The sequence below is a fragment of the Pseudorca crassidens genome, chromosome 10 (assembly GCF_039906515.1).
Source record: "Pseudorca crassidens isolate mPseCra1 chromosome 10, mPseCra1.hap1, whole genome shotgun sequence".
Taxonomy (NCBI): domain Eukaryota; kingdom Metazoa; phylum Chordata; class Mammalia; order Artiodactyla; family Delphinidae; genus Pseudorca; species Pseudorca crassidens.
In genome coordinates, this window is record NC_090305.1 from 37,652,216 (window position 1) to 37,673,714 (window position 21,499).

At 46.2% G+C, this 21,499-nt stretch overlaps 1 protein-coding gene across 1 annotated transcript in view; it reads right to left on the reverse strand.

Annotated features, from left to right (window-relative positions):
- Positions 1-2,025: 2,025 nt before the first annotated feature.
- Positions 2,026-21,499, reverse strand: part of TBC1D22B (TBC1 domain family member 22B) — a 64,944-nt gene continuing 45,470 nt past the window's right edge. The window contains exons 9-13 of the mRNA XM_067753129.1: positions 17,939-18,045; positions 17,399-17,474; positions 14,974-15,101; positions 14,613-14,708; positions 2,026-4,026 (exon numbers count right to left, since the gene is read on the reverse strand). Of these exons, the coding sequence (XP_067609230.1) occupies positions 3,898-4,026; positions 14,613-14,708; positions 14,974-15,101; positions 17,399-17,474; positions 17,939-18,045 (536 nt within the window). The 3' untranslated portion in view covers positions 2,026-3,897. The remainder of the gene's footprint in view (positions 4,027-14,612; positions 14,709-14,973; positions 15,102-17,398; positions 17,475-17,938; positions 18,046-21,499) is intronic.

Genomic DNA, 21,499 nt, shown 5'->3' on the forward strand with positions numbered 1-21,499 from the left:
GAAGAATCTGTGCCACTGTCCCCTCACAGATGAATAAAAACAGAGGTAAGGCCTACTTAAGTAGAACCGTAGAGGTTTTGATCGCAGAAAGAACAGATAAACTACAGGTCAAAGTATGCCAGGATTAGTTTGAAAGTTTTCACCAATTTCCTAATCATGATCAAACATATTTCAGAAAATGATTAACTTCCCGCATAAATGAAAAACAGAATTTTTGAATGAAGGCTAGTCCAGGTCAGTTATTTTCTCTACCAGCCTCAGGAACAATTAATGGTCTTCCAAATAACACCAAGTAGAAATACTGTCCATGTTTTGTTTCGTTTTGTTAATTTTTATTTTTTTATTTATTTATTGGCTGTATTGGGTCTTCATTGCTGCGCACGGGCTTTCTCTAGTTGCGGCGAGCGGGGGCTGCTCTTCGTTGCGGTGCGTGGGCTTCTCATTGCTGTGGCTTCTCTTGTTGCAAAGCACGACCTCTAGGAGCACAGGCTCAGTAGTCGTGGCCCATGGGCTTAGCTGCTCTGCGGCATGTGGGACCTTCCCGGACCAGGGCTCGAACCCGTGTCCCCTGCATTGGCAGGCGGATTCTTAACCACTGTGCCACCCGGGAAGTCCTGACTGCCCATGTTTTATGAAAAAGGTTAAATTCTAAGGTTAATCGTGAAAAATCACTTGAATTTCAGTCAGATCTACCCCCCACCCCCATATGCTTATGGGAAAGTCTGGTCTCCATTTTCAACTTATTTTCCTAAGTTCTTATTGTACAGATTGCTACCTGAATCCTAGTATCTGTTCTCCCCTTCCTCCATGGTATAGAATCCTGATTCTGAGCCAGGCAAATGGTGGCCTGGAATAGACTAATCCCCCAACCTCCCTTGCAACTAGGTGTGACCTACCATGAGACTAAGTCCTAGCCTGTGAGTTGTAAGAGGAGATATTATGGAGCAGCCTTCAGGAAACTTCTATAGAACACTGCTCACACATTTCCTGCACTCTTTTCTGTCTCCTTTCTTTAATCCATCTAGTTGCTTGGAAAGTGGATGTAGTAGCTGGAGTGCTAGCTGCCACCTTGACCATGAAGACCTGGAGGAGTCCAGGTTCCTAAAGACTTTGTGAAACAGACTCATCACACCAGCCCTGGGTTGCCTACTTTTGGACTTTCATGTTAGGGAGAAGTAAATTCCCATGTTGTGTAAACCCTGCTGTTATTTTTGGTTTGTGTTACAGGTAGCTGAATCTAATCCTAGTATAGCTCCTAATGACTGAAACCAAGAAACACTGTCCAGGGATTCCCAGGAAGACGTTCTAGGTGGAGAAACTACCATTCCAGTCTATTCTTTGTAGAAGAAAAGTGCGGTCAACTGCCTTTCTTGAGACATTTCACAGTAAGGTTACCAAGAGAAAAACCAACCAACCAACGAAACAAAACAAAACACAAACAAAAACAACCAACAACCCCAAAACCAAAACCTTAATGAAAACCCTAAATGGAGAGCCAGTCTTTGAAAACATTTTAGTTCTGCATGATTTGGTGGGAAAAACACAGTGCAGGTAAGCTGGAAGGCCTGTCCTCTTAGTTCTCATTCTGATGCTCCCTTCCTTGGCCTTGGGTTGGGTTTTCCTCTGTGAACAGTGAGGGTTGTTGAACTAGATATCTCTAGGCTTTCATACAGCACTGAAATTCTAGTCCATTTTCTAACTTCCATTACATTATATACTCCTTTTTGGATAAATTAAATAATCCTCAAGTGTTTTTCACAGTGCTTGGCACACGGCAAGGTGCCCTATAAACGTCAGCTAGGAGGGACCACGTTACTCATTGTTGTAGTTTCCACAGTGTCCTGCACAGAGGATGTGCTCAGCAAGTGTCTGCTGCATCCTCCGAGGCTGCCTTATCTTCTGTTGGTCCCCTGCCTGCCCTACAGAAAGCTTCTCCCCTGTACTTACTGGCGTCAGCACGAAGAACCTGAGAAAAGGAGACGTTAGGTTCCAGGTTACACAAATCCATGGCAGAAAAATCAGCAGTGGAGGAGGAAATACACTGTTTATTTACAATTCTTTCACTTTATCCACAATTTCCCATACAAACATAAAAACTAAAAAAATAAAACCACCACTTGGGAACACAAGTGTCTTTCTTTAATTAGTCCATCGAGGGAGGGTCACAGCCCTCTCACTCTGTGAAGGAGACTATTGAGGCACACTGAAGGGGAAAAGGAAAGGGCTAGAAAGAATGCCTGAGAAACAGCTCCCGATGAGAAATGTAACATGCCAGCGTGGTGGGCTTCACTGGCAGGCTCAGGGCCTTACCCACAGGGGAAAATTGCCTGGCTTTCCAAGAGGGTGCCGGCTGTCTGCCACCTCTTCACTACCAAACACCCAACATCCAACACAGGTCACACATCTCATGAGCTGTGTGGGGTGTGATGGTGACAGTGGGGGACACCGAACACCTCTCTCTGGGAAGAGCCCAAAACCCCAGGGACACACAGGAACCCCTCTCCTTGGCACTGACAGTCAGTCACAGCTTCTGTCTTGAATACAATGCTGACTTAAAAATGTAAAAACAAAAGCCCTCCCCAGCTTCCAGGGGAAAGGCAGGGGCTAAAACATGCAGAAGGGCTTCTGCCTCTGTAGTCCTCTCTCTGGGAGGCTGCTAGGGGAGAAGGGTGGGGAGCTCTGACCGCTGAAGACGTGTAAGGAGCACGGCAGATGCTCCACAAAGGCCTGGGGTAGGGATTGAGGGGTGGGGGGCAGGGAGAGAAAACTCTGAGACACGGATGCCTGGGTTGGCTGCCACCCGGTCTTCAAAGCAGCTCCATCTGCTTGGCTGTGCTCACTCTAGCAGACTCCCGTTCACTCCCCTCACAGGAGGGCACCCAGAAGCCAACCTGGAGGTGCTGAAGCCACCTGCCCGGCAACTTCATTTGTGCTAGTGACCTAGATTGCTTTCACATGTTGATGCACATTATAAATATAAAATCATATCTGCTACAAAGAAGACATATATTTATACATCTTTACCCATATACATAATAACACAATTTACACACAATATCTTGGAGTGGGTCATCATGGAAAAAGCGTCTGGAGAGGTAAAAAGCCCCTTCTCCCTCCCCCACCCTGATCCTTCTCAAGGGATGCTTGTGTATGTGGTCACTGGGGCCCTTCCCAGCTGGTTGCAATGGGGATAGTCTGGACACAGACATTCAGACGTGTAACTAAATGCTGATGGGTGTGTATACCCACATACACACACAGACGCAGGCACACATACAGATGTCTGGTGAGAAAAGGAAAAATGAAATTCCTAGCCCTTGGGTGTAGGCCTCTTCCCAGAGTTATAAGCATCAGTGCCTCCTCCATCTGAGAACAATGGTCTTAAAAAGCTGCCCCTCACTGGCTCAGACTTGGGCAGAAGGGGAAAGGCTAGGAATTAGGGATAGAGGGGAGGGGCCAGGAGTCTTTTGAAAACATAAGGCGTTTTTGACCTGTGAGCAAATCAAACTATGTCACAAAAAAGCAACAGTATCAGTTGGAGCTGGGAGGCAAGAGACAGCCAGTCCATGTAGGGCAATGTGACTGGAGACCCTGAGCCTTCCCCTTCTTCTGTCCAGTTTCTTTTAAAGGGGCAGACAACCCTGTACCTCCTTTTCTGTCCTCTCCCAGAGCTGGGCCCATCCACATGTCATGGAATACTGATAGTGGTCCAGGAGAGCCATCTGGAGACATGGAGTGGTGGACAGGCACGCCAAAAAGTTAAGACCTGGGTGGCGGATGTGAGCTTTTTACAGCAGGAGTGGTTCCTGGCCGGGGTCCACGGCTCGCACAGTGGCCACAGTGATCAGATTGCCATCAGAGATGGGGGCAGTCTGGGTCCCCGCGGGGAGACAGCACCTATCGGCGGTAGTGATTGGGGGCGTCGGCAAACATGTACTTGAGTCTATACGCCTCAGCGAGGAGCAGCCCAATCTCTTCGTTGCCCCAGTGTATCGTAGGTAGGTTTTGTAGCAGCATGAGGAGACCCTGGAATGCAAGAAAGGACTTTCATCATTTTATCACTGACCAAGGGACCGGCAGGCCCTGGAATGGAGCCCCTTCTCCTGGGTCATGCATCCCAAGGGTCTGATCTCCCTCCTCCCAGGCGGCACACAGCCCTTGGCCCCTAGTTCACATTCAGGAAGCCTTGAATAGCCTCTGCTGAGTCTCTGATCCACTAACACCTGCTTCTTTAATAATATTATAAATAGAGAATGACAACAATAAATAAGGATCTTTAAAAGAGAAAAATAATCACTCATCATCCAAATATACCTCTCTTAATTTCAAAGTATTCCTTTTTAGTCTTTTTTCACATGCATATTTCTTTAAATAGTTGTAATCATAATTATGATTTTACATGCTTTTTAACCATCCTTTTTTACTATAATTTTTGTGTTTTCCCATGCAGCCTTCAAAAATGATTATTCTCAATGTCAGTATTCTAGCATGTGGCTATACCCTAATTGACTCAACCCTTTCCCTTTTTCCCTTTTATTAGATACTTAATTTGTTTCCTTTAAGGAAACAAAACAAAACAAAACCTTTATTGATAAGGCTGCTATGTACCCTTTTGCATTTGACATCTTTCTCTGAATCCCAATGTTCACTTGTAATCACTTTATCCTCTTTCCTGTTCTCCAAAGACTCTCCTCAACCTACCTATCCAGCTGATTTCCCACTGTTCCCAACATATGAGCCTCATCCAGCCAAGTCCACTTCAGCCACATTTATCTGTGCCTCCAGGGTTTAATTTAGGTTGTTCCTTTCGCTTGGAACACCTCCTCTTTTCTCCTCTCCCTATCTAAATCTTATTCAGTTTTCAAAGCCCAGGTCCCTCAAACAGCTCCATGGAGATAGCCTATTAAAGAGGATATTAGAGTAAAAGATGAATGTGAGGATTTCCCTGGTGGCGCAGTGGTTAAGAATCCACCTGCCAATGCAGGGGACACGGGTTCGAGCCCTGGTCCGGGAAGATCCCACATGCCGCAGAGCAACTAAGCCCATGCATCACAGCTACTGAGCCTGCGCTCTAGAGCCCGCAAGCCACAACTACTGAGCCCACGTGCCACAACTACTGAAGCCCGCGTGCCTAGAGCCCGTGCTCCGCCAATGAGAAGCCACCTCAATGAAAAACCCACCTGCTGCAACGAAGAGTAGCCCCCACTCGCCGCAATTAGAGACAGACCGCGCACAGCAACAAAGACCCAATGCAGGCAAAAATAAATAAATAAATTTATAATAAATTAATTAAACTTTTTAAAAAATGAATGTGAGACTTTAGGTTATCTCTGTAATTTAGCTACCCATGCTTCTGCTGGTACTTTGTATTCTTTCTCTGTCTTCTTTCTGAACTGGATATTCTTATTTTTCTGATTATTAAAGAAATAGTAGCAAAACAATACCCAGAGACAGAAGGAGACTGACAGATTTGATACAATTTTGAAACCTCAATATGTGGAGGCACAAAAACAAGGTTAAAATAGAAGAAACTGACTGTAAGAAAACAGAACACTTATAAAGGACAAAAGGTTAATATCCACAATAAAAAAAAGGAGTACCTACAAATCAGTAAGAAAAAAAGGAAAACCACCAAATGGAAAAAATGGATGCGAATAGATAATACACAAAATATCAATGGCCCACCAACATGCTAGAACATGCTAGAACCCTGCCTTTGGCTGACTTGCACCATCCAGCAATGCTTTGTAGTTTTCAGTGTAGAGGTCCTGCATATCTTTTATAAAATTTCTTCCTTTAGTAATAGAAAGTTAGTGGGGCACAAAGCTGCCTCAGCACATCAAGGCTATGTATGGCCAGCATGATTAAGTTCTGGCCAATTTTGGAGACAGTGTAACTCCTGGGTTCTGCCCTAAGCTTACCCTTCTCTCCTTCCTAGAAAATGGCTATGAATAGAGGAGTGGAAGTGGTCACCTTAGACTGTAAGAATAAAGCTATGTGTTGAAGATGGCACGGCGACATGAGAGAAGAAATCCGAGTCCCTGCTACTCTGGAGCCCTGTTAGCCCTGGACTCTGTTAGTTGAAGAGAAGTAGACAACTACCTTGTTTTACACCACTGTTATTCTCCGGTCTTGGTTTCAAGAGACAAGTTTATATCATCTTAACAAACACAGGCCACATCTATCAAAATCAGAAATGCAGGTAATTCCCTGCTGGCCCAGTGGTTAGGACTTGGAGCTTTCACTGCCAGGGCCCGGTTTCGATCCCTGGTCAGGGAACTAAGATCCCGCAAGTTGTGGCAGTGCGGCCAAAACAAACAAACAAAACAAAAACAAAACAAAAAACCAGAAGTGCACATGGTCTCTGATCCAGCAACTCAACTTCTATGTACCTCTCCTTAGGAAATATTCGCACTCCTGTACAAGGGTCTGCACTGCATCATCGCCTCAAATAGTGGGGAAAAGGACACGAGGGAAGTGTCTGTCAGTATGGGACACTTAGATAAACCAGTTATCCAAATAATGAAATACAAGGCATCACCTGTAAAATGAAGCAGGCCTACATATGCCAAGGTGCAAAGATATCAAAGACATTTTAGGGGGGCGGGGGAACAAGCAAGTTGCAGAAAAATACTCATAGTACGATCCCACTGAGGTAAAAGAAAAAACACAACTATATGTTTGTATATGTACACAGGTATATAAAATTTTTAGAAGGCTAGGTGGTAAACTGTTAACAGTGGTTACCTTTGGGGATGGGAGACTTTCACTTTTTCTCATCATACGTCCCCTTGTTTTCAATTATTACAATAAAGTCTTTGTATATTACCTACTTATAAACTATTTTTTCGAGTAATACACATTCTCTGGAAGTTTAAAGTTTTGTTTACTTTATAAAAAGTAAAAAATCAGAAAATAAATTACCCTTAACTTTATAATCAAGAGGAAGCCACGTTTAAACGTTTTGGCATATTTCCTTCCAGTCCTTTTTCTGCACATTTTACACAGTTGAAATACTTTCTCTAAATAATTTTGAATCTGTTTAGCATTTATCATAAGCATTTCCTCTAATATTAAAAACTCCTTTTAGACATTTTCAACGGCCAAAGAATTTTCCATGATGCAAATGTACCATAATTTACATCTTCCTGCTTTGAGTGTTTAATCATTTCTGGTTTTTCACTATAATGAAATTATAATGAACAGCCTTGTGCAAAAAGCCATATTTTAGATGATTTCCTTGGGCTAAATTCCTAGGAATGCAATTACTGTATCAAAGGGCATGAACATTTTAAAGGTACTTAAAGCTCATCCAGAAAAATGCTTATTTCCCTAGATCTCTACCAGCACTGAATACTCTCATTCAACAAACTTTGTTAGTTGTAACTCCTGTCCCTGAGATTTCCAAGCCTGAGAACAGAACTCAAAGCCGTAAGTCAAAGGAATTCCCTGGTGGTCCAGTGGTTAGGACTCCGTGCTTTCACTGCCACTTTCACCGCCGAGGGCCTGTGTGGCGCAGCGAAAAGAAAAAAGATAAATCTGTAAATTGGAAAACCCTGCACTCAAGTTATTATTTTAATGTTTTCACAATTTTTGTACAAGCATGTACTCATGTAATGTGAAAAAAATACAAAAATGGGGAAAATCATCTCGATCTATGCTTTCTGACATTATAGAACACCCACTATATTTTGTACAGTGATAAAAAGAGGTTACAAAAACAACGCATACAAAATGTTTCCATTAACAGTTATATACATACAGTGTGTTTTTATTCATATGGATTTGCATGGCAAAATGTCTGGAAGGAGATATATCACCTTTGTGTGGTAAGATTTCAGGTAACTTTTTTTTTTTCTTTTTGCTTATTGGTATTTCTAATTTTTCTATAATGGTTACACACACTTGCATAATTGACAAGCAAAAATAACCAACAAAGGGGTGACCTCTCTAGAAGAGAATATTCTTTGATAGGAGAAGCTCTACCTGTAATTTCCAATTCTTCCAGTCTTGCTAGAAACCTCCCAGAAGCCTTGAAATATTTCTTCCCCTGACCAAAGTCAACCTCCCACCTCTCCCAAGGGCAGGGAGGCTTAGGTGGAGGTACCATTCTGCCACCTGGCGGCCATGCCTAGGAACTGCACCGCCCACACAATGCTGTAACGATGGGAACCCTGCCCATGATGCATTGATAAATTAGGGATAAAGAAGTAGAAAACAAATTATCACGTGTGGGGAAAGAAGGTGTTAATCACAAATCAGGTGCTTTAATCAAGGGGTAGAGAAGAGACACTGCTAGGGTGGGGAACAACTGAACATACGTTACAAAGCCAGCTCATGGGAGCACTAAACATAACATGCAGTCAGGTGAGACACTACAGTCGTGAGAAGACAACTTGTGGGGCAAACAGCAGAAAGTGTTTCCACGTTAACAGAAGGGGGCAACGGCTTTCAGAAAAGAAAAGCTGGAAATGGCTGAAAAAGGTACCTTCTGAGAATCCACAGATTCCAAAGGAAACGGAATATTGCAGAGGAAGAATCTGAGCCATGTGTGAGGGGGTGGGGGGAAGACAACGATTAGACAAGGGGGCCAAAGGAGAAGGGATAGTAGGTAACAAGCAAAGAGGCCTTGGTAAGAAAAAAATGCAGGGGAAAGTCATTAGAGAATGTCCAACAGATGGAAGAATTGATGAGGAAGAGGGGGACCATGAAAGATAATAGTCTTCATAATGGTAATTATCATTTACTGAGCACTTACTACTCACCAGATGGGGTTCTTCACACGTACTCTACTATCACATTTAATTCTCATATCAACTCTATGAGGCACATATTATTACCTCCATCTTACTGATGAGGAAACTGAGGCACAGAAGTTAAGGAAGTTGCCTGGGGTCAGAGCGTAATGCTAGGCTGGGATTTGAACCCAGGCAACCTGGTTCTAGAGCTTGTGCTCATAACCACTATACTATATGCTGCATGCCTGGAGTAAGAAAAGTGGGGCATGATGGAGAAGGAATGAAAAGAAGTCATAGAAGAGGCTGTTTGAAGGAAATCTGGAAGAGCTGATTAATTTTACTCGGTAATAAGGGCCAAGGACAACCAAAGAGGATGAGTAATAATTAACAGCAAAGAACTTACAGGTCACATTAAATATATACTATTAAATATGACACTGTGTACAGAATCACCTAGCAATACTAGAATACTCTTTGCAAACGTTAAGTGTATTCAGGCATGTAAAAATACTTTCCTATTCAAATAAGTATTTTGAAACAAATCCCTCTTGTTTTGAGAATCAGTGAGGTAGCAAAACAATTCCCTTGGTCTCAATAAAAACTTTCAAAAACATGTCCTTGTATGTAAACTTTTTCAGTCAAATGTATTCATAGGCTTCCCTGATGTCAAAGCACCTAGTACTTTTAGCAAGTTCCCCCACCAGAGAAAGCCGTGTCCCCCTCCAATGTTTGTTTTGTTTACATGTTGAGGAATCGTGCCCTTTCTCACACCAGCTTGTTCTTGGTGGAAGATCTTTAGGTCCCAGGGTTGTCCCTGAACCCTTCTTCTGGGCAGGATTCAAATTGGCAATTTACTGGATATCTGTGAAGATGGGGCCTGCATTTGGGCAATGTTTCACAATCCTACCCTTAAGTTCCTGCAGAAGTGGTGGGTGGACGCCATCTGGTTCAAGGGATTTATTTACATTTAGTTTGTTATTTAGGCCTGGAACATCCCACGGGCTTAGCACTATTTCATTTAATAACTCTGACCTATCTCCCACAAAAGTCACTTTCAGAGTGGGAATCTCTCCAAGGTTTTCTTCCATAAGATGAAAGCAAAGGATTCTGAGACCAGCTGCTACTCTGGTTTAGAGTCATCAGCTGTCCCACAACTCCTCTGCCAGTTCCCTTTTTATGTATTTAAAGGAACTGTGGTTATTAGTCTTAGAGTTCCCTGCGCGGGGCTTCTCAACATCACTTCTGAGCCATCTGTGGGGTCCCATGTTCTCCTAGACTCTCAAAGATGCCGCTTTTCCTGAGGGGACGCTTTAGGCTGCAGGTGACCAGGCATTTGCTCAAGTGCCTGTCCTCTCTGACTTACATAAAATAATGTATTTAGGAAATTATTACCTCCATAATAATGGAGGAGGGGGAGGGGGAGGAAGAACCTTGCCCATGAGCAGGTACCACGTAAACCGAGTTCACGTGCCCCAGGAAGTGCCTGTCCAGGCCCTGAGGGAGAGGCATCAGAGTATAATCCATGCCTGGAGCACTGGTTCCAGGTTTCTACACTTACTCCCTGGGTGATCTTGGCCTAGTCAATCTCTCCATGACTCAGTTTCCCCATTTGTGAAATGGGGGTAGTAATTACAACTTATCTTGTGGGACTGTTGCAATGAATTAACATAGAGAGACATTTAGGATACTGCCTGATGCATTAAAAGTACTAAGAATTAGCTATTATTAGATTGAACCTTATTAAATTGCCAATACTTGATTCTTTTGACCTATAAAAATAATTTCATAAGATGCAACCTAACATTATCACCATTATTCTATTACACCAGCCCAGGCTGAGGGCCAGAATTGCGGAGGCCCCCTCTACCATGAAAGAGCCTTGGTGCAGCTCTGCTGGAAGCTCTCATTTGAAGCAGCCTATGGCCCAGAGGACGGGGCCATTCTACCCCTACAGCACCTGTGCACGGACACGCCTGAGGTTCCCTTGCTCAGAGGTCTCAGGAAGGAAACTTCTTTTTTTGTTGTTGTTGTTGGCCGCGCTGCGATGTGGGATCCTAGTTCCCTGACCAGGGATCAAACCCGTGCTCCCTGCAGTAAGTGCAGAGTCCCAACCGCTGGACCACCAGGGAAGTCCCAGAAACCTCTTAAAGTGAGTCTCCTGTGTCAGTTTTTGGTCCCCTCTCCCAGGCAGACCCCAGACAATCGCCCAGCTAGGGAGAGGCAGATGCCTATCTTCTGGGAACTCTCACCACAGCTGGGGCACCGCCCTTTGCCCCTGCACCCTCTGAACACCTCCTCTCCAGCCCCATTTGGTCATCCAGCTTGGTTTCACCCAGGATTAGCCTAGCACGGTTTACTCAGAGACTTGGGTTTCTAAAGCTGTCTTCACTTCACTGCTCCCTGGACTCAGAGTACATTGCAGGAAGTAATATTAGTGCTAATAAGCTCACTGTTTTGAGGGCCATATGCAAAGTACACCAACAGCTTCACATGTGATGATTTGTATAATCCTCGTAATAGTCCTAGGAGGTAAGTACTCTCATCCCCATTTTACAGGTAAGAAAACTGAGGCATAGAGGGCCAATTTACTTGCTTAAGGTTGCACACCTAGAAAAATGGCAGAGCTAGGATTTGACCCCAGGCAGACTGGCCCCAGAGACCGTGGCTTAACCACTGTACTATTCTGCATAGTCCCCAACTTTAGAAGGAGGGTTCCTGCTTCACCCTATACCCTCAGCTGGCTCCCCTTCTCTGCTCTTTAAGGGTGATACATCGCCAGTCTGCTGGAACTGCCACAACTCTTTTATATCTGCAGCTACTTCACCTGGTTTTTCTTCGAGTCACTCAGCTTTTAGCCCTAAAAACTTCTGTCCCCCAGGCTAGGCCTGTTTGGCTCTCTGGGATACCTGTATTCACTGACAGAGCTTCCTCTGCAGTGATTTAATTGCAGGCAGCCCTTTAGCAATTAGGATGTACGGGCCTTCTTTCTCTACAGAGGTCACAGAACAGCATCTCACAACCCCACACAACGCTCTTCTGCCCTTGTTCCTCACACCCGTGCCATGCTTCTGTCTCCTAAGGGACACCGCTCGTCTATCCTAACACAGCCAGGTGCAGTTTTTCTTTTATTATTCATAGAATTATAGAACTACGGAGTTGGGAGGAACTTTAATCACCCATTCTGTTTTATCTAAAGGAAAGAGGGGAGACTCCTCTATGAGTAGGACTAGCTGAGGTGCTAATAAGCTGACAAAAAGTCCACTGTCATTCTGTGGATTAGTGCAGAAAGACCTCAGGTCCATCAGATAATCGAATATGCTACCCAGCATAGAATACCTCCATGTCTACCAGAGTTTTAAAGTCACAGACTATCGTCCTGTACTCTATCGATATTGTGAATGGCTAAAAGCCATTCCAGGAATCATGTCCACCTCCCTGAGCTAATCTCGGAAGCACTTTTATCACATATGACAAGGCCCTCTGAGCCTGGCTCATGATAACCAAATTAGACTTCGTGCTCTCGATATCCTGCCCCACCTCAACCACATTATCAAAACTGACGGCTCGCCCAGCACGTGGCCAGTCCGGGCCCTCGTCCTCATTTATCCTAGGGCGTCACACATGCTGCTGGTTGGCAGAAGCTGTGGCTCTTTATCCGCTGCCTGCAGCCTCGGCCCCATGGCTACCATCTACTCACAGAAGCCCACTCTTTCCTTTTTTCTTCCAAAGCCCTTCCTTGGGCAAATTGGGTCCTGTCTTTCCATTTATCTGCTGAACAGGCTTCTGTGCTTTAACCACCTAACACCAATTATAGAGTGGGACTTCCCCGGGGGTCACTTGGAGATGCTGCCGTTCTTGAGAACACCTATGGTATCAGTTAGAACTTAGAAAAACATTCAACCCCCTCTGGCTTTTTCCCCTCCCATTTTTAAAAGGAATATCTACCCATTAAAACAAAAACAACCAGGCTTCCCTGGTGGCGCAGTGGTTGAGAGTCCGCCTGCCGATGCAGGGGACATGGGTTCGTGCCCCGGTCCGGGAAGATCCCACATGCGCGGAGCGGCTGGGCCCGTGAGCCATGGCCGCTGAGCCTGCGCGTCCGGAGCCTGTGCTCCGCAATGGGAGAGGCCACAACAGTGAGAGGCCCGCGTACCGAAAAATAAAACAAAAAAACAAAAACAACCCCCAAATCCCTCAGTTCAGCAACATACAAAGCAGAAAAACAAAAGCCCACTGCCACCCCCGGAGATCACGACCATGAACTGCCCTCAGGACTCTCTCTCTGCAGATGACAGAGCCTGGCAACCTGTCTCCTCAATCCCCACTCCCCGTCCCCCTGTCCTGGGCCCCCTGCAGCAGCTGCCTGGCTTCCGCCACCTCTTCAGTCTTCTTCACATCCCCCCCTCGGGTTCCAGGACACTGGGCTCCCACTGGTCACCTCCCTGCCTCCTGGCCTGTCTGCCTCGCCTCCCTGACCTCTTGCGTAGGAGGGTGCAGGGCTCAGGCCTGGCCCTCTCCTCTCCTCTGTCCACTCCCACCTCCTTCGGATCTCATGCAAGGCGCTGGCTTTAAAGACCATCTAGCCAAAGGCTCCTAAACATACACGTCCAGCCAGATTGCTCTCTCTTCCGACTCCAGCCCCCTAAGGTTTATCTCCCTATTCTACCTCTCCATTCGGATGTCTAACAACATTAAGAATCCGACACGCCCAAAGCCGGACTCCTGATCTTCCTCCGTAAACGTGCTCCTCCTACAGCTAGCTTCTCACAAACTGTAAAGCCACCCTGACTCATCCCTTTGTCATACTCGACACACAATTCCTCAGGAATTCCTGTTGGCTCTACTCCTGTTGGCTCTATACCCAAGCTCAGGCCGCTTGTCACACCTCCACTCCACCATCCAGGTCCAAGCCACTCTCGTGTGTTACCTGGAGGACTTACACTAGCCTCCTGGGTGGTCTCCCTGCTTCCAGCCTTGCCCGCACCTGCAGTCCACACCAGAGTGAACCTCTGAAACCGTAAGTCAGATCATGTCCCTCCTCTGCTCAAGACCCTCTTCCACTCAGAGTAAAAGCCAAAGTCCTTACTCTGGCTATGAAGTCCTCCATGATCTGGGTCCCTTGTGACTTCTCTGGCCTCACTTCTTCCTACTCTTCCCTTGGGCCACTCTGCTCCAGGCCACACTGGCCACCATCATGGTTCCACCAACAGCCCAGGCACATTGCGACCCCATGGCCTCTGCAAGCCTGTTCCTCCTGCCTGGACGCTCTCCCCGCAGATCCCCAGATGTCCACATGGCTCGCTCCCTCACCTTCTCCCAGGCTTTGCTCAAATGTCACCTTCTCAGTGAGCCTATCCTGACTACTTTGAAATTGCAACCTGTCCCTCCCCTACCACCTAATAATCCCTTTATCCTACTCTACCTTTAAAAAAATTATATTTCTTATCTCCTTCTAACATTCATTTTAATTTACTATGTACTAGGCTTTTGTTTACTTTCTCTCCCCAACTAGTATGTAAGCTCTACAAGAGCAGAGTTCTCTGTTCAACTTTCTCTATGTCCTACTCCCTCAGTGGTGCCTAGTATGTTGCAGGCGTTCAACCAGTGCTGGTCAGCAAATGACTGAAAGGTCTCTTAGACCCGCCCAGCTGCTCTGCAGCCTTTCTGGCACTAAGACCCTTTCACACTGAAGAACTCTGGGCCCCAGTGCCTTCCTGCCAACTGGGAAGGGCACCCTCTTGTGAGCATCCTTTCTCCTTTGCTCTTTCCAGCCAGGTACCTGCTGTGGTAGCTTCTATGCGCACAGCCCCACTAGAGGGATGACTCCCATTCTGACGCTCATTCCCCGTGCGGGCTGAGCTCCAGGCCACTCACCTGAAAGTCCTCCTCATCCAAGATCTCTTTCCTCCACTTGATCAAGAAGGCTGCACACACGTAGAGATGAAAGTGGGAGAACCCTTCGGGTTCAGACTGCGAAGGGAAAAAACAGTTAGGTCTCCAAGCCCTCTCAGAGCCACTCCTTCTGCAAGGTGGGAAAGCAGAACAGCACCCCTTTAATGGCTGGGTGAGCAGAGGCCTGAAAAGATTTAGCAGAGGCCCTGCCCATGAGGCTAAGGCAGACACAGAGGTAGAAAGGAGGTGGCGGGAACTTCCGAGCAGCTATACTGCACACCCGGCAGGGAGCTGGGTGCCTCAGGGACAGCCTGGCATGGAGAGGGCAGGGGTCTCCTCATACCTGGTATGTGTCCCACAGGCGGATGGTGCAGCGAAGGGGAAGCTCCCGCATAAGCAGGTTGTTCATCCAACGAAAGGCAAACTGTAGGTATTCGACCTCGTACCTCCTGAAGTGATTATGTACCTGCTCTGAAACAGAAAGTGTCATTGGCCCCCTGAGAGTAACCTAGGGGACTGGACCCTGAAAGAGTCACATGAGCCAAAAAGGTGGTTTCCATTTCTTTTCAGCCACTCTCCCTGGAGAAGCCAGACACAGAGGGGCCAGACGGGCATCTGACCATCCTTTACGTTTGATTCCACCACCTCACAGCAACTCTGCATGGTTACGACTCAGCCCTGCATGTAGCAGAACTATCTGAACACCCCATAGTGATATTCTAGGGAATATCACTTTCTTCCTTCGCACGGCTGCTCGAGCCATAGAGCAGGAGACGTTAAGGCTCACTTGGCTGCTTGACCTTGGTACTCATCAGAGAAGAACCCAGAATGGAAAAGAACGGTGCGGGTCACCTTGGCCATCCTCCCACCAGTGAGGATTCCTCTCAGCCTCCCTGACAGATGGCAGCCAGCAGGAACTTAAACCGCCAGTGAAAGATGTTCACCAACTCCACTCAAGGGCAGCCTCGCCCACTGATGATTAAGTGATTCACCAGGAAGTGCCTCGTCGACACCAGCAGACACTAGCTCCCTCCCCACTCCCGCCCCTTGGTGTTGGTGTCGTATTCTGGAGCGACCCAGACAAGCCTGACCCGTTCTACATGACAGCCCCTCGAATGCTGCTTGACAGGATTAAAAAAAAAATCACTATCCTCCTCAGTTCCCTAATCTATAAATGGAGATAATCATCCAGACCTCAAAGCCTGGGGGAGAATAAAATGAGAAAATAAAAGTGCTTACAATAGCACCTGCATGGGGCAAATACTTAATACAATTTTTGAAAGAGTAACTATCAACGATGGTTATTTCTGGGGAGTAGAATTTAAGGAAGGGGGAGGATTTTTACTTTTTATTCTGTGTTTTTCTCAAGTGTCTAAATTTTTGTAATGAGTAAGTATTACTTCTATAATTCAAAGCATAAAGATATATACATTTAAAAATCCACCATCCTAAAGTACTGTGCCTGTATTTTTCAGGTATTTTTGAGGGCTGGAAAAAGGAAAAAAAAAAAAGGACAGGCCAGGAAGTGGCAAAAACCAGAGCTCCGACCCTCTGGAACCTGGCCCTTGTCAGACAGCTTAGCACAGGCCCTGTACCAGGATCCAAGTGAGGGATGCAAGAGAGCTGGATGTGGGCCCCATCATGGAGCTAACAGCTGGGCCAGGGCAATAATGCAAAGAGGCTAAAAGTATCCCACATACGATGCACAGGATAAAAATAGTAAATTATCAAACATGCTGGGAAGACTGAAATCCCAAGTCATAAAAGGAAGCTGGAGTGAGTGGAACAAATCACAGAAGGTTTTCATGGAAAGAGAACCTGGGAAAGGAGAAAGATACACAATCTCTATACTGGGGAAGGGAATGCTTTGGTGAAGCAGAAAAATCCATGATAGAAAACCAGACAATGGGACTTAACAGTTGTGTAGTAATTGGTGGAATTAATTGGTGCTAGAAATTCCTCTTAACAGAAGACCTCGCTGTCAGACCTCTACGTGACAGTAATTCCGACTTCTCTCCCTGGGCCTCAGTTTCCTCATCGGTCAACAGCAGGGCTTTCCGAGTTGCCTTCAGTTCTAACACTCCATGATTGCATGCCAGAGCCGAGGACTTACTGTCGGGCTCCTGTTTCTCAAAGACATTCTGCATCAGGAAGCCACGACTCATATTCCCCACCCAGACAGGTCATAGGGAGCTATGGGACGTCCTGTTGGGGTATCAGCCAGACCTGGGGACCCGGCATGGAGCCCAGGAGTCCTGAGTCACATTGCAGCATGAAGGACAAGGTCAGACTACCTCTGACTTGATGCTAAAAGCAATGGAGAGCACAGGAGGTTTCACAGCAAAAGAGGGACATGACCAGAACAGTGCTTTGGAAAGATGCAGGTGTGTGATAGATGGTGTGGAAGAGCAAAGAGTATGGAGAAGGCAAGTCCTTCTAGGAGGAAGTTGCAAAAACCCAAGCAAGGCTGGACCAGAGCTGTGGCTATGGACATCGAGAAGAAAGAGGGAATTTGAGGAGAGATGCTGAAGGAGGACTGACAGACCTCAGTGGTAGAAAACTAAGGAGAGAAAAGAACTTGACATAACAGCAGAGTTCTCACCTCACCTTCCGGTTGAGATGTGGAAGGATGCCAGCGCCGCCAACAGCACAGAGCGAATTGAAAAGGGTCGTGGCTAGGAAGGGGGCTGAGTTATGCCCACAAGCATAACTGGCTTGTGTCAGAATCCCACTGTGCTATCGCTAGAGAATTCTTCCTCTGAACCTACCATCAATCCGACTGACAAGCTCTTCTAGTGCCTTGACCTTCTTCTGGATCCCTGGTTGTGCAAAGGTGTAGTTATCCTGCGAACAACATAGGACTCAGGATGAGCAGGGATACCAAACAGTCGTGCCGCCATCCCTCAAATTCACTGAAATACATTTATAAAACACAAGCTGTTTTTCCGAAGCTGGTGCCAGTGTTTTGGGGAACAAAGGAATCTCATAGAACAGCAGAGTGTGAGGAAAGCCTAAAAGAGCCCTGTGCTGTGGAGGCAAACAGCACGGCCGGGGAGCACAGAGGAAAGGAGGGGCACAGTCTGATGACAAGGGCAGGGCAACACGGAGACCTCCTTAGGCTCCAGGGGACACTAGACGATTGCCTTTTGAAAGCTGTAAAGCTAATGAACGAGGTAAAGATGGATGGACCAAAAAGGGGAGGAGCCATGCTGGGTGGGGGGCCCTGTCTGATGCAGAAGAGCAACAAGGAACCCAAAGGGCTGCAGGGAGCCCCAACCCAGGTGTCCCACAAGGGCAGAACCACTCACCTGTATCCCATCCAGCAGTTTGCTCATGCACCAAAAGCTGTCGGCTTCTATGCTTCGCAGCATGTCCTGAGACAAATTGGTCACGTCAAAGTTCTCCACATCCTCTTCTGTAAAACAAGAGGGGAAGAAAGTCCAGAGGTCTTCTCCAAAAAATGGAGAGAGAAAGACAGAGTCTAGCATCTTCAACGGGGTCCTTAAGGCCAGGAGAGCCAGGCTAACACGATGCCAAGGAATAGGGGCCTGCCCTCCCCGTCCCCTTGTCAGGTGGGCAAACATGTCCCAGGAAGGCTCTTGAGGATCTCCTTACAACGCTGAACAGGCCATTTCTCACACCAGTTTTGCTGGGTCCAACACATCTTCCTCTTCCACTGCATTTGTTCATTTAGTTTGAGGAAAAAAAATACTTCAGGCCTCCTGTTCAAAGAGCTATATCCAGGAGCTTCCCTGGTGGTGCAGTGGCTAAGAATTCACCTGCCAATGCAGGGGACACGGGTTCGAGCCCTGGTCTGGGAAGATCCCACATGCCGCGGAGCAACTAAGCCCGTGCACCACAACTGCTGAGCCTGTGCTCTAGAGCCCATGGGCCACAACTACTGAGCCCGCGTGCCACAACTACTGAAGCCCATGCACCTAGAGCCTGTGCTCCGCAACAAGAGAAGCCACCGCAATGAGAAGCCCGCGCACCACAACGAAGAGTAGCCCCCGCTCACCGCAACCAGAGAAAAGGCCATGCGCAGCAACGAAGACCCAACACAGCCAAAAATAAAATAAATAAAATAAAAATAAATGAATTTTTTAAAAGAGCTATATCCAGCCCCCTGGAGATGGTCTGGAAAAATTCTTTGATTTCAGAAATTCACTGAACTGTCTAGCACACTCACACTTACAGGTAGTGGAAAAAGGTGGGATCAGGTAGCCCCAATAGTTCATTTTAAAGATGGGATCCCCCAGTCCTGACAAGGCAGACCCATGGTCTCACCACTCAGAAGTGAAGATGAGTGTGTGAAGGAAGATGGCCCAAACCCGTGAAAGCTCCCAGGATTTAATCTCACCAATCTGGAAGTTATCAAGATGGGCTCTGCAAAACCTCAATCCTATAGGATATTCAAGAAAAAAGGTTCCACAGACAAATATGGTTGAGAAATGCTGCATTATATAACCTCGTCTTGGAGGTTCACGAAGATCATAGCATACAAAAGGATTTGAGAAGTTATTAGACATTCTGCATTAAGTAAATCTCCTTAACCTTGCTCACCCAGCATTTCCCCAGCTTCTTTAGCCATGGGACCTCTTTGAAAGAGGATCGCCTATTAGCTTCTCATGGAAATCCCACACTAAATGACAAGAGTGAGAGGTTGTCTATCTGGTCTGAGATACAAGCGGGGAGAACGTAAGAGTCTTCTAGAAGAAGGAAGAGGCCATGTGATGTTTCCTTCCTGCCAGAGAGAGGTGGACAAGACAGGCCACCTCAACCTTCAGGTCCCTGCATGCCTGTCAGAGGCCACACATGGAAATGTTCAGGCCCTTGAGTTCTGTGCCAAACACAGCTTATGTCCTTGGAGCCCTGTTTTGAAAACAGGGTGTTCACTGCAGTCCCTGGTGCTGCAAAGAGACACAGGCATATGATGAAATGTATTCTCTTTCATTTATGAGAATTATTACTCTATTTAGACCTACATCTGGACCTTCTTGGGGAAATGTTTAACAACTCTCAGATTCTCATCCTGTATAAACAGTGTTTTTCTAATGGACATCAAGGGCTGTAAAAACCCTTTTGGGGAGGGCGGGGTGCTTTGTCAGAAAAGCTATGACCCTGGGAACACTGTAAAAGTCCATAGTTAATACAAGTAAAGTGTCAACAACAGTGCCTGGCACACAGTAGGCACAATATAGTTTATTTTAGATGAAGTTTACTAGGAATTTGTAATGACATGGGAAAGCATGTCACAGCATTGAGGGAAAGGAGTAAAGTACAAAATTATTTATGGTTTACTCTCAACTACTGCACATACAATATTTATGTGTTTGTATAATCACAGAGGAAAGATAAAGTGTATCACAAAGGTTTACAGTGCTTATTCCCAAGGTGGTAGGGATAAAGAATTTTTATTTTCTTTAAGCCTTACTATTCAAAATTTCTACAATAAGCATAATTTTTATAGTCAGGAAAAAATGCACATGATTTTAGAAAAAAGGGGCTACCATTGACTATATCTGCCTTTCACCATCAAAAAAGAACAAACAAGATATTGTAAAACAACACTAAGCCTGAAGAAATGAAGACTTCAGATAATATATAAAGGTCCGTTTAAGAAACCACGCAAAAAAAATCCTTCCAAAAATACCATCTTTCTATTTTTCTAACTTAAACACTTATTGTATAGTGGAGGCTTGTGTGTGGGGGGGGGGTGGCCATATATATACTATTAATTTATTTAAGTGATACTGGGCTCTAAGACCCAGCTCAGAAACTTCCTTTTTCTTGTTGCTTCATCTTACATTTCTAAGATCCTTCCGTGTTGCTGTACAGACCTCTAGTTCACTGCCCCACACAGAGCACCACCCCTTTATATATCCGTTCCCCCCATGGATGGATACCCAGGTGCCTCCAACTCCCACTACCGCGAACAATGGCCAGAGGAACCATATGAGAACCACTCTGGGCCACAGGTTCAAGTGACCTAACCTCTGGTACCACCAGACCACTCTCCAGGACCAGACACCCAGCAGTGCACTAGGGAAGTGTGTGTTTTCCTTTTTAGTGAGTGAGACTGATCACACCAACCGTCCAAGGCAGTAGTTCCCTCTTTATGAAAATAGGGTTGTGGAACTTCCCTGGTGGTGCAGTGGTTAAGAATCCGCCTGCCAATGCAGGGGTCAGGGTTCAATCCTTGGTCCGGGAAGATTCCACATGCTGTGGAGCAACTAAGCCCATGCGCCACAACTACTGAGGCTGCGCTCTAGAGTCTGTGAGCCACAACTACTGAGCCCATGAGCCACAACTACTGAGCCCGCATGCCACAACTACTGAAGCCCGCGTGCCTAGAGCCCGTGCTCCGCAACAAGAGAAGCCACTGCAATGAGAAGTCCGCACGCCGCCATGAAGAGTAGCCCCCGCTCGCCGCAACTAGAGAAAGCCCGTGTGCAGCAATGAAGACCCAACACAGCCAAAAATAAAAATAAATAAATAAATTTATTAAAGAAAAAGAAAATAGGGTTGTAAGAAAAAAATGAAACCCACAAGGAAGGCTCAAGACAAAACCATCCCCACTATTCATACACATTTCCCAAAAGAAAATCCAGAGTGCCACAATAATTTGAAGGGTCTTTTCCTACCTGGGCATTCTACCATTCCAGAACATTGCAGCGGGAATGTCACTGGGAATGGAAACCACACACAGCAGAGTAACAAGGGAGAAAGAGCCTGGGTCCCCAAGTAGACTGGGGAGCACAGCTGCCACATCAGCCCTGGTGACCTGTGGCTTTTCTGTCAGATATAAGAGCACGTGGCTAAGAGCACAGACTGGAGCCAGACTGTGTGGCTCAAATCCTGGCTCTGTC